A 13,833-nucleotide genomic window follows, 5' to 3' on the forward strand; every position below is an offset into this window, starting at 1 on the left:
TGTTTGAGTTTCTTTGTTCCCTGTTTGTGACCTCAAACAATAAGGAAACCCTGTTGGAAATTCATAAATGAGTTTTTTCTAGGAATTCGATGAGATTACGTGCTTAATCAAGCCTCTCTGTATTTTGTTCCATTATTATTAAAAAACCAAACACACAGCTGCTGCAAACAGAGTTCAATCTGTACACAGATTTTTAGCCTGAATTCGGATGCATCTTGTCTGATTTCGAACCCGAGAAACAAACGCATATGGTTCTTGGTTTCTGGCTGCTATAGTTTTTTCAGATTTGATCTTAAAAAAATCTAATCAATATAATTTCTAGGTCCTGACTTTTAACATAATTCTTAATTTATCTAAAAGAATATATCAATTTAAAGATTTGACCCGCCTCTTAAATCATACAAAATGAAAAATGTGTTTTTTATAATAAAAATTGTTTTCAAATCAATTTAAACGTTAATCAAAAAATATATCATGAATATAAATACTGAACAGAAACAAAAATTTAAACTTCACTTATTATTATTATTGATTAAATCCCTCGGAGGCACCAATGGTTTGCTGTGATAGTTTTCAAGAGGAGGGAAAAGCGAGATCTGAAAGGCATTATCGTATAAACCAAACTTTAATTTTTTGTCTTGTCATCAATGAAGAATAATACTAGGGGAAAACTTTTGCCAACATGTCATTGGGCAATCTCATAAAGCACACCACAACGTGTTCTTGCAAATCTTCTTATCCCCATCAAATCCTACGACTTACTATTTTGAGCTGCCTTGCTGAATTCTGTATTTTGTTTTTTCTAAAAATATATTAAAATAATATATTTTTATTTTTAAAAGATTATTTTTAACATGAACACCTCAAAATAATCTAAAAATATCAAAAAATTTTAATTAAAAAATTAAAAAAAATTTAATTTTTTTCTAAAATACTTTTAAAACACAAAAATAAAATAAATCACTCATTAGAATCTTAGTCTTCTTCGCTGTTTGTAATTTCATTCTATACGTGTTTCACAAAAAAAAAATTAAAAAAATTATTTAATTTTTTTTAATCTCTTTAATATGGTAATGATAAAAGTAATTTTTAAAAAATAAAAATAAAAATATTATTTTAATATATTTTTAAATAAAAAAATATCCAATAATATTAATTCGAACACTTCATCAAAAACAAAAAAAAAAAGGAGGATTGTTTAGAGTGTAAGATGAAAATAAGGAGTGGATTTTAAAGAGAAGACAGAAGAAATAAATAATCTAAAATTCGTATAATATTTGTATAAAATTCTTCATTTTTTTCGTTTAATTTCGCTTTGTCTTTGATTTAGATCTTGCCCATTCCTTAGCTACCCTTGGACCCTATTCTGCAACTTTAAATCCCTTTCTTTCTTAAAACCGAAAAAAAATATCATTTTCTCGAAGACAGCTGTTAACCACAGAAATGAAGGCCCTCTGGTCAGTTAAAAGTCCATATTCCCTTGGTAGCATTTCAAGTTTCTCCGACAAGTCAAATCTCAAAAAGAAAAAAAACAATTTATCACTTGACTCGAGAATTTTATCTTTTAACTTCAAATTTAAAAAGCCAAGAAATATACCGAAGAACAAGGGTGGGGTGGGCTGGTGCATAGGAGGATCATCGATTTGCATTATGTTTTTTAAAAATAATTTTTATTTAAAAATATATTAAAATAATTTTTTATTTTTAAAAAAAAAATTGGTATGAATATATCAAAATCATTGTAAATTTTTTTTTAAAAAAAATATCAATTTGAGTTTTTTTTCAAAACAAATAGATTTTTAAAAAACATTTAAAAATAAAAACCACTTAAATACACATTGATTGTAGGTGAAAAACCTAGTCTGTTTGAGAGAAAAAAAAGAACTAGAAGGAACCATAAAGAAAATGGCAGCCAAAAAATCGGTACACAAAAGCAAGAAAATAGAAGAAGTTGGAAGGCAGGATAGAGAGAAGGGGAGAGAAAGAAATGCAAACTGAGATTACATTGGAGTTCTAATGATGACATTCTCAGCAGTATTAAAAAAATTTTAACAAGATAAATCAATATAAATCTTGAAAGGTTGTCATTTATGACTAGAATGAGTCACACGTGTCATTCAAAGACAATGGATAACCCACCCCCTGGTGAGTACATTACATGCTCCTGCCATAAAAAAATTGAAGCAACCCATTTGGGTTGTCCCAAACGAACTACCTCTTTTTTTTTTTTTTTACCCTAAGAAATTATTTAGGTCTCGATCCAAATACCAAGAAAATGTCTTAGCTAATGGCACACACGCTAATTTATTTTTCCAATCCTAATATATCAGAGTCAGTTAGTGCACACCAAACTTTTTCTTGTAGAACAAACACTATTTTTCTCTCCAATAACCATTAATGAAATGTCAATCACCAATTTTTTTATCAATAACACGACAAGCACAACAACCAAGGTACTTGCGACACTACTCACCATTAGACACATGCAACTCCATTCTCCATTAGCACTCTCCACTAAACGAGTACTAATTTCTCCACTCACCACGAGACTTTTTATAATTAAGCTATATACATTATAAGATAACTGTAACATCATGCTTCACGAAACAAGCTTAACTAAGATCCTATCTCTGGTCACAAGATAAGAATGAACAATCAATAATCACACAACAATCTTAAAAACAACTAGCAATTGTATAATGATTATAGAAACCCCAAGCAACCAAATAACAATTCTAGAAACTATAAGCAACCATTCAATCCAACCTTCACACATGTATTTTTCTGCATTATTTACTTTCTTATAGATTATTTATCTCCTACATTTTACTAGCTTAAACATTAAAAGAAACTTGTTTCGAGGAAAGTTATTGTGTGCCCACTAAATTAGTGATAAATCCAATTACTTTACCTGCCCAAGATCACATCCCATGAAAAGTCTAGATTCAATTTAAAGTTTTTGATTAGAAATAATACCTAGTTATGTGTGCTAACTACATATATTATAGGTTGCATGTGTCGCGTTTAAGCATATAACATACTTGGATAGTTTATCACTAGTAAAACCTACTCTTAAACTAGCTTTCAATGGTTTATGAGCAATGCTATTTCGCAGGGAAAAAACAACACAGTAAAGATCATGAGTCACCAAATCATGTCCCTATTCTACACTTACAGTTTTCTTAAATCTCTTGTTTGGTTCCTTTCATGTAAATATTACTTACTAATTTATAGGTTTGTGTTATGTTGCAGCTTAAATAAAAAAAAATGAATATAAAAAAAATATCTAGGTTATAAAAAAAATTTTATCGTTAATATTAAACTTGATCCAACAAGTCAACTTTAAAATTTCCTGACTTCACTGCTTACTTGGTTCAGATTTAAAATTAAATCGCTTAGGAGTTGTCCCAACATGACCTAATCAACTTGGTAGGTCTAAAGACAACCTGGAAAACACATGGTTTGGCTTTTAAAAAAAATCAAGATGATACATTTTTTTTTAATTTTGAGATGTTGATATACTGGATCAACCCGAACTTCGTAACTTAACCTGTAAATTCACAATTTGGGTGATTGACTCACTGGGTTTAACAAACTTGTTTTTTAAAAATTATTTTTACTTAATTATATGATAACAAAAACAAATACTTATAAAATCAAGCACAAAAAAATATTAGAACATTTGTTTGAGACTACGATAATATTATAGAATACAAATTGAAACAATTTGTGAAGATAAATTCAAAATCAATCAAATATTAAATGATAAAATAAAAAAAATAAAAAAAATAAAATAAAAAGTAGAGGGCATGCGAAAAAGAAGAAGTTATATCATTCACTATTCATATAAACAATGAAGGTGTTGAGTTGAAATTTCAATTTTTTTTGGCCCCATTTGTTTTATGAAAAGTGACTTTTTTAAAATTATTTTTCAAATTTTCATGTGTTTATTTACCTTTAGAAAAACTGATCAACGAAAAATATTTTTTAGTAAAAGGAAATTTGGCTTGGTTTTCAGGAAAGTGTTGTTCTTTTTATTTTGGACAGAAAATACTTTTCACAAATTGTGAAAAATTCAGAAATATCTTGTTATTTGTTGATTATATCAAATTTCATCATCAATCTTTTGATTGATATATATTTTGTTTTGAATCTTTTTTTTTTCAATTTCATCCTTTCGAACTTGATTTAATTTGATTTTTATATCAATTTTGGTTCTCATATTTTTTATTGTTATTTGCTTTTCTCTTATTATTTTATTTATTGAAGATTTTTATCTATTATATTTTTTCCATATTCTTTTGATTGCTATTTATTTTTATTTGAAATAATTTATGAAATTGTATTTTTTAAAAAACTTTATCATCTTTTAATTTTTTTTTATTTGTTAAATTCGGTCTTCATTATTTTAATTATTATTTATTTTATTTGAAATAATTTATGAAATTAGATTTTTTTTTTCAATTTCATCCTCCAACTTTTTTGTCTATAAGATTTCATTCTCATTATTGTAATAAACTTGGATAAAAAATAAAACAGTAATAAATTATTTTTCAACTTATTTTTTATGACATGGTCAAATACTGGAAAGTCTTTTCTAACTCATTTTTTATGACATTACCAAACATAAAAAATAATCTATTTTCTAGAAATTCATTTTTAAAAAAACTATTTTCCAATATATATATATATATATATATATATATATATCTCGATTATCTAGCTCGACCCATTTGATATCCATTAATGTAACCCTTTCTAATACTTATTTTTCAATAATAAAGTTATTTTTTAAACAAGTTTGCACGACAAACGAGACAAAAATTGTTTCTTGTTTTTCAAAGCAACTTATACGTCAATGGAGATGAATTCTTTTCCTTGATGATTCCAAGGGCATACCCCTCCACATTATTGTCCTGATAAATTCAAAATAATTTAATAAATTCTTTTGGATATATTCATCTTAAGGCTGGAAATCTAGGAAACAAATCTCGATCACCATCATATCAACCCCTTGACACTCGTATCTAATACTGTCAGAGATGATATTCTTATTTCTCTAAGTTACATTAAAAATATTAATATTAATAATAGTATGTTTTGATATGTAAATTGCCAGTGATTAGCACGATTATATATATATATATATATATATATATATATATATATATATATATCGTTCAATATATATTTTTTAATTTAAAATCATGTATATAGTGTTAGATCATGTACTTATTATTTGTTAAATCTATTTATGTTATGTAATCCAAAACAAATACATCAACTACCTCACTTGTATCATAAAGTGCTTAATACTTGATAAATAGATATTATATAATATTAAGTTACATACAAATATTATATATTCTTAAGTTATAATAGTTAATTATCATTATTATCATTTGTCATAGTTATGCAATAAACTTCAATTATTAAGTTATAAATAATGTAGATTCATTTCTATAGTATTTGCAATGCTTATATCTATTTTAAAGCTAAAAAGGGTTTTTCTGTTATTTATAAATCAAGATTTATTTAAAAAATAAGGATTATATATTTAGATTTATTTTATAGAAATTATAATAATTATATGAATTAATAAATAAAAATAAAAAGTAGTTAAAATACCCAGTTGGGTTGGGTGATATGGAGGGTAAACCCTTCACCTACCCTTCCACCCGATACAAGTAAGACTAGATCACACTTTCACCTATTTAGTATGTGTTTGGTAATATAATATACAGTGTTTTTTTTTTAAAAAATAAATTAAAATGATATTTTTTATTTTTTATACTAACACATTAAAACTATAAAAAAAAACACCTAAAAAAACATTAGTTTAATGCTTTTTCAGGTAAAAAAAATAAAAAATCATTTTAAAAAACAAAAGTTATTATAATATCAAAGTATCCTTACTTTAATCCATCCAATAAAAACTCAATCCAATCAAATTTAATGATATCAAACATTGAGGTTCATGCAAAATTGTTGTTCCAAAATATTATTAACATCATGTTTGGTATTGCGGTACAACAATGTTTTTGAAACAAAAATTAGCTTGAAATTATTTTTATATACTTTTAGATCATTTTGATTTAATGTTAAAAATAAAAAAATAAAAAATATATATATTATTTTAATACATTTCAAAGTAAAAAAAACTTTGAAAATCAACATCTACCCTACTCCTAAACAGGACATAATATTACTAATCTCAAGAATATAATCAAGGGGATGAATTATGTTCAAAGTTGCTTATGTAAATTGTATTTTATATTGTATTTGAGAATATGTTAGAAGTTATTTTTTAAAATATATTTTGCTTGGAAATATATGAAGGTAATATTTTTTATTTTTTAAAATTTATTTTTAACATTAGCAAATTAAAACCATATATAAATACTAAAATAATTAATATAAAATAAAATAAAATTCAACCTCTAATAAAAATCAAGTTGAACCTCGATTCCAGAAACTTTTCGTAGTAATCAGTTAAGTAGCTTGGGCATCAAATCCATAAGCACGAGATAAATTATTGGGATCTACATGCTGTAATCAATATCATTGAGTGGTTTACAGGCAAACGTAGAAATTGTTTTTAATTCTGCCTGAGCAAGGCTTGACTTTCATCCCACTGGCACATGCATGATTGGCTAATTTAATTAAGATGGAGATAAGATTGAATCAACGTCTTCTAGGGCAAATGACACCATATATAATATGAACCTTCTGGGAAAATTAATTAATTCTATGCCATTGAAATGGAAGTTGCTGGGGACGCCATATGAACCCTAAACCCTGGAAAAAAGGGTTACTATGCCAATGACTTTTCTAGAGAGGCCACAAACATTCAAAATTAATCTATTATTTAGCTTCAACTGTCGATTTCTTTAATCTAGTTTTTCAATCTCAATATATTCATGTTCTCAAGAAAATTCAATGCCTTACTACCCAAGGGAACCATGTCTGCTTTTTTTTTAATTTTTTTTTTCCAATTCTTTAATTTTCAATTTGGGAGTGGCTATAGGCACAATGGCACTGCCTCTCCCTCTATTGACACAGCCTTGTTAACTTCTTATTCTTCTTCTTCTTTAATGACTAAAGTGTCCGTGTATTTTTTACTCATTTATTAGCATCTCTAATTAATGAAGATTTCATTACTTTATTAAAACTAAAAAAAGAAAGAGAAACAATTTTAACCCTAAATTTTTAAATTGTAAATGATAAACAACAATCTAGTTACGATTCTTTAGAAGAATTATCTGTTAGGGAAGGCGGGAAAGAGAGAGAAAGAAACACAATCTCATTATCTTTGTGTTCAAGTGAACCAAAAATTTCTGCCATGAGGAGATCAACAAGCATCAATCAGTATCAAGGTTTTTTTTTTTAATGTATCATGGTTTTTTGTTGGTGTTATTGTAATGATTGATTAGGCTGAACATTTTTTGTTCGGTTCAGTTTTTATTTAAAACAATAACCAAACCGTGATTTTTTTAATTGAAAACCGAAACCGGTTTTAATTGGTCAATTCAAGTTTTTTTTTGTTAAATTTTTCCCGAGTTTTCTCAGTTTAATTAATTTTTTAGGTTTTTTTCTCACTTTTGGATTGATAATAATGATAATCAAAGAAACCGACAATTAAAGTGTGTTGGCATGTTTAGATTATAAACGAATTTAAACATATATAGATTAAAAGTATAGTTTATGAAACTATGAGGACTATTCAAATAGTTTTGCTGAACTATAGGGACTAAGTTACAATTAACCCCCACCAACTCATTGATCAGTCAGAAAGCAGCTATCTCCGTTAATGGCGTGCCGTTGTCTGTTAAACTACCTTATAAACATTAGTGCATCCTTATTTTTCAATCGGTACTTCGACACAAAAATCATTAAAAAAAAGAAAAAAAGAAAAAAAAGAAGGAGAGGTTCCTTTATAAATAATTTAAATTCTGATGAGAAAAGTTTCGGAAGGGCATCCCTGTTACAGGGAGCGCAGACTGTGGCTGGCAAAACGCAGAGACTTGTCAGCTTGTCCTTGTCTTTTTTCGACCGAGAGCAACGCCACCTTATCCATCGTATAATTAACTTTCCCAGTGTAAGTTCAAAACTATGAAATTTAAAAGCATGTTTAAAAGATAACGGCTAGTAACGGATTAGGATTGTGTTTGTTTTTAGGTTTAAAAGGTGTTTTTTTTTAGTTTTTTTTTAGATTATGTTTTTTATAATTTTATATTGTTTTAATATGTTGATATCAAAAATAAATTTAAAATAATAAAAATTATTATTTTTAAGTATTTTTAAGTAAAAAATAATCACCATCACAATCTCAAATACTATTTACATTAATATCATTGTAATTCTTGCCTTTTTATCTTGAGATTTTGAGTACTTGGACAGTTTTAATCAAAATTCTATTGAAGTATAATGAGTGTTTTTGGGTTTAAATATTTTTAAAGTGATTTTTAAATATATTAAATTAATATTTTTAAAAAAATTAATGATTTTAATATACGAATGACAAAAAAAAATTAAAATATTATTTTAATTAAAAATTTACTTTAAAAAATATTATAAATCACACTACCAAATATTTAGAGCCCATTTACAAACACGGGCCGACCCGCGTTTCCAAAAAAAATTAATTTGTTTTGCTAAAAATTAATTTTTTTTGTATTTTTTGTATCGTTTTGATGCGCTAATCTTAAAAATAATTTTTTTAAAAATGAAAAAAAATATATCATTTTGATGCATTTCAGCATGAAAAACACTTTGAAAAGCAACCACAACCACGCTCTCAAACATGCCTTTAAGTGACCATTTGTTTACGCGGCTGCGGCAGCTTTTAAAGCAAATCATAGATGTTTGTTGTTTGGTAATGCAGAACCACAGTTTACTATTCACTTAAATTTAAATAAAACTGCAGGTTTGCGGACACAGTGGAGAGTGAATTATACCGGGTCCGACCTAGTTAAATTCACTCTCCACTGCTTCGGTCGAACCGGGTCCGGTCCAAAGATAAATGCATTAAACCGGGTCCGACCTAGTTAAAAAATTCAATTTTTATTTTTATTTTTAATTGTGTTTTATTCAAAAAATTAGAAGGAGATCGCTTGATGACGTAACATTTGCGGAATTTGATCGCAATCTCAATTTTGTTCCTAATGATATTTTATCAGATGTTGTTGCGCGTTTAAGAAACCAAGGAAACCGTAGTCCTTGTCGAATAGATTTCGTACATGATGAAATTGTAGATAGTTTAATGAAACAATAAAAAATATTTGATATAAGTATTATTTATTTTATGATGTAATATCAATAGTTAAATCTACAATATTTAAATTTAAAACTATCAATATTAATATATATATTAATTATTTTATAATCTCAATTTGAAAAGTATTTTTTAATTAAATATATTAAATTATTTTTTGTTTAATTTCAATTTCAACTGTAATTTTAACCGAACAAATATAAATACTAAATCCATTTCAATTAAAAATATTTTTTGTAAAATAGTTTTTTTAAAATCACAACTATAAAAGTTTAAAAAAAAAAAAAAAAAGCAAGCCCCACTGTACTCCAAGCTCTGCATTCCTCTGTCACTCGTCCACGTTTTTTTTTTCCTTGAACAGTCACTTGCTCAGTCCATCATTTTTTATATAAAAAAGCATCTTCCACTATTTTTTTTTTTATAAAAGGACTCATTATTTTACTATGTTCTATTAATGAAAATAATATGGATTTGTACACTATTCTTATTTTTAGTTTATTATTATTTTTTAAAATTTTCATTATTGTTCATTACATTGATTATTGATTGGGTTTAATAATTTATTTTATGCTGGTTTTATAGATTTTTGTAATCTTAAATTTTTTTATATTAAATTAATTTTTAATTTTGAGAGGAAGAATTCGGTTTAGTTGTTTATGAAAAATTTTAAATGAAAAGAAAAGAGAGGTGTGAGCGCCATTTAGGTTTAAGATTTTATTCAATTTCCTTTTTTGCTCCTTCTATTTTGAATATTATATAATCTAGTCTTAAGTTTTATTTTATTCATATTGTTTGGATTTTCATTTGGTTAAGTAGATGGAAGTTGAGAATTTTTTTTTTTAATTTGATTTTATGTTTTTAGACTTTAAATTTGTTTTTTTAATTTCTAAACAAAAGACACCGCGCATGAGAGTTAACTAGTTCAATACCAAACAACATTTTAAATCAATGAGACATACATCATACTGTACTTACCGGGTAAGTTACATTAATAACATTTCTCATAAAGTCTACTTATAATTATTAAAAAGTGAAGGAATTAATTGACAAAATTAGCAGTGTTTTATGGATACAAATTAATGGCTAATAGGAGGGAGGAGGCGCCCGCAACTTGGTTTATTTTATTTTATTTTATTTTTAAATTGAACCGGTTCGGTTTGGTTTGGGTTGGCCGGTTTAGGTACACCAAAACCAGAAATCGAACTGAATTGGATATTTTTCTAAATATTTTAACTGGTTTAATTGATTTTTTTTACCGGTTCGGTTTTTTTCTCACCCCTAAATAAAATTGAGTAAAATTTGGGTTGATAATTATATTTAACTTAATTTCTAATATTTTATAAATTATAAATCAAACTTATTTAAATTTTTTTGGATATATCAAATAAAACTAATTTTTATATGGATATTACATATATTCATGAATTGAAATTATATTACTAGTTTTCATGGGTATAAATTTAAAGATGGATCTCCAACATGGATTATAAGTGTTATGACTTATGTCACTCTCAACATTAATTTTTATTTTTATATCTTAATTATCATGAAATTCTATCTACCTCATCCTCTTGAGACAAATATTTTTTTGTTATATTAAATAAATCTAATAGAAAGTATATTAACAAAAAAAAATTAAATCTGGATATTTTTAAATAAAATAAAAATAAATATTTAATTCATAAACTATCAAATATAAAAACATATTTAGTATATGAATCTGGTATCAAATTTTAAAAATCAAAACCCATTACCTAACCTAAAATATCTAATTTATAAGTTTTTTGAATCCACTATTATAAATAATATCTACATTATATGAATTTAAGAAGTTAAGTCTACTCCTAAAATGCAAATATTACACACCAAACTTTTTTTTTAATAAATGAGCCTAGATGCATCCCTCCCTGTATACAACAGTCTAGAACTTACTTCTCGAGCAGATTTACCCCACTAGTGTTAAGAGAGAGAGGGGGAGAGGAGATAGATTTTTATCAGCAAATCACGGCTTGCTAGGAGGTGTTTGTAATTGTGTTACAACTGTATTTTTTTAAAAAAAATTAAAATGTTTTTTAATTTTAAGTATTTTTTATATTTTTAAATCATTAGAAAAATAAATTTTAAAAAATAAAAAAATTAATTACTTTAATATATTTTCTACGTCCGAACAGTCACTTGGTCTATAAAATCCCTCCCTTGGAAGCATATCTCCACATCTCTCTCTCTCTCTCTCACAATCTCTCTCTCTCGGTTTCTCAGAGAGGTCCAAAAATAGAAAGAGATGGGTTTTGTTATAGCTAAAGCACTTGTGCCATTCCTCCTTTCATTGCTATGCTTCACTGTTTTTAGTGAAAAAGCTGAGTCACTGCCAGCTGAGGCACCCCATCACCGGGGCTCCTACCACCACCACCCAACAGCAGCACCAGTGAGTGCGCCACCGAGTCATGCACCTAGCCAAGCACCAACCCCACACCACCACCACCACCATCATGGTCACGCACCAGCTCCTGCACCTGTTCACACTCCAGCACATGCACCAGTGCACCCACCAAAGCCTCACATTCCCCCACCAGTACCCACTCACTTCCCAAGAAAGCTCGTAGCAGTTCAAGGTGTTGTTTACTGCAAATCTTGCAACTATTCTGGGGTTGATACCCTCTTGGGAGCAAAACCAGTTCTTGGTAACTTGTTCAAACTTCCTAATCCCTCTGGCTTAAGTTTATCTCTTTTCTAAAAAAACAGTAATGAGTTAATCTAACAATATTCTTAAGAAATGACATTCAAGCAACTATACCGTTTTGCATGTTCAAGCATAACTATAGCTTCCTCCTACAGGCCAAAAAAATAACATGAGCTAGCTAGCTCGTTTATTTTATGGAAATGTTGCTTCTTTTTTGTGTCTTATCTTGAAAGATTATGTCTTGTGCGTGGGCATGCGTAAGAGTATGTGTTGTCCTCCGTTCGACTATTTTACTTGTACAAAAATAAGGACAAGTTATTATTGCCGTACATGTTCATACGCATTGTGTCAGCTCTCCTGCTCTCTCTGCGACATGGACATATCCGTTATCTATTTTATTCAAGTTTTGAATTTATGGACAGATAGAGAGACGAGGTCCCTACTCTTTTTATGAGTGCATGTAACATCTATTGGATAATAAAGTTATGGGCTGAAGCAGCTTTATTTATTCCAAGGACTAGCTCTTTACTCTAGGTACAAAAGTAAGCATCAAATGCCTCTAACGTTGTGTATGGGTATCCTATTGGGTAGAGACCTAAAAGGGAGGAGGGGAGAGGGAAGAAAAGTAATTGTTATTATTTTTTGTCCAATAAGTGAGTAAGCATTGATTATCATGTGCAGGTGCTACTGTAAAACTACAGTGCAATAATACCATGAAGCCACAAGACGTGAAGACTACAACCGACAAGAATGGTTACTTCCTCATCAAAGCGCCCGGGACCATCACCAACTATGGAGTTCACAAGTGCAAGGTGTGGCTAGTCTCAGCACCAAGTACTGCTTGCAGCAAGATAACTAATCTCCATGGTGGACTGACCGGCGCCATGTTGAGGCCTGAGAAGAAGCCTTTTGTTGATGAAAAGAAGCGTGAATTTGCTCTCTTCAGTGTTGGCCCTTTTGCTTTCGAGTCCAAATGCCCTCGTTAATCCCCCAAAGTTTGTATTGGTTGCTGCCTACTGGTTTCTAGCATTGCGTGTCGCCACTTTAATTAGAGTTTCTTTTGGGCTATGTAATGGCAGTTTCTTAATTAATTACTTCAGCGTGCCGTTTGAGAGAATAATTTATAGTATCCATAGATTATAAATAAGCATTTGCCTTTTATTTTGGGTGTCAGACTCTTGGACCATAAATTATTACTTGGGCAATAAATACCACCGCTCGTCCAAAAAGCAAGATAATCTATTCCATTCGAGTTATTCAAAAAATATCTTTATGATATGGTAGACAAGTTTCAAGAAGTGGGCATTTGGCCGGCCGCCCTTGGCTGCGAGGCTGCTACTGAGTTTATAAAGTTGGTTCTGTACAAGGAAAACGATCAATTCACGTCAAATGCTTCAAATGATTTTTCTAGTGATTCGACCTTTTTTTTTCCTTTACATGTTGGAGAATTCATTCATATTCTGGCCTGTAATTTGCAGCATGTCATCCAACAAAAGGGTAGCTGCCTAGTCGCAGAAAACTTATTCTGAAGAAAAAGAACAAGAAAGTTTTACATAAAAACAACTATTTCTTTTGAAAAAAATGTGTTTTTACCCAAATTATTAAGTAACAAGGTCACCGCAGTATAGTTACTTCAAATCGCCGAAAAATTCCCAGTAAGGGTGAGTACAATAATTTCTTTTTCGGCACAACCTCCAAAGAATGCCGATCAACTTGGGATGTGGCTGCCCTTCCATCGGATTCTTTTTGTTTTGTTTTTAGCTTTCAACCTTTTTTTTTACATGACCAATGGGTCTTGTGAATTGTTGTATGCTGTTTGAAGGTCCAATAATCAAAGTGAGTGAGCCTCCCTCGATAAACAATGGTTTAGATTAAATCA

The 13,833-nt window shown here is 28.5% G+C and overlaps 1 protein-coding gene across 1 annotated transcript; it reads left to right on the top strand.

The window, feature by feature from the left end:
- The first annotated feature begins 11,473 nt into the window (after positions 1 to 11,473).
- Positions 11,474 to 13,115, top strand: LOC7477398 (non-classical arabinogalactan protein 31). The gene is made up of 2 exons (XM_002305755.4): positions 11,474 to 11,955; positions 12,636 to 13,115. Exons 1-2 carry the CDS (start codon positions 11,556 to 11,558, stop codon positions 12,938 to 12,940), a joined length of 705 nt encoding a protein of 234 aa, XP_002305791.2. The 5' UTR covers positions 11,474 to 11,555; the 3' UTR covers positions 12,941 to 13,115.
- The last annotated feature ends 718 nt before the right edge of the window (positions 13,116 to 13,833 follow it).

The sequence above is a fragment of the Populus trichocarpa genome, chromosome 4, assembly GCF_000002775.5.
Source record: "Populus trichocarpa isolate Nisqually-1 chromosome 4, P.trichocarpa_v4.1, whole genome shotgun sequence".
In the NCBI taxonomy this organism is placed as follows: domain Eukaryota; kingdom Viridiplantae; phylum Streptophyta; class Magnoliopsida; order Malpighiales; family Salicaceae; genus Populus; species Populus trichocarpa.

What these genes read in the sequence shown, in the direction of transcription:
- LOC7477398 (XM_002305755.4), top strand. Translation starts at nt 11,556, where the DNA reads ATGGGTTTTGTTATAGCTAAAGCACTTGTGCCATTCCTCCTTTCATTG. An exon ending in GGGAGCAAAACCAGTTCTTG is followed by an intron (nt 11,956 to 12,635) that starts GTAACTTGTTCA and finishes TATCATGTGCAG; the next exon opens with GTGCTACTGTAAAACTACAG.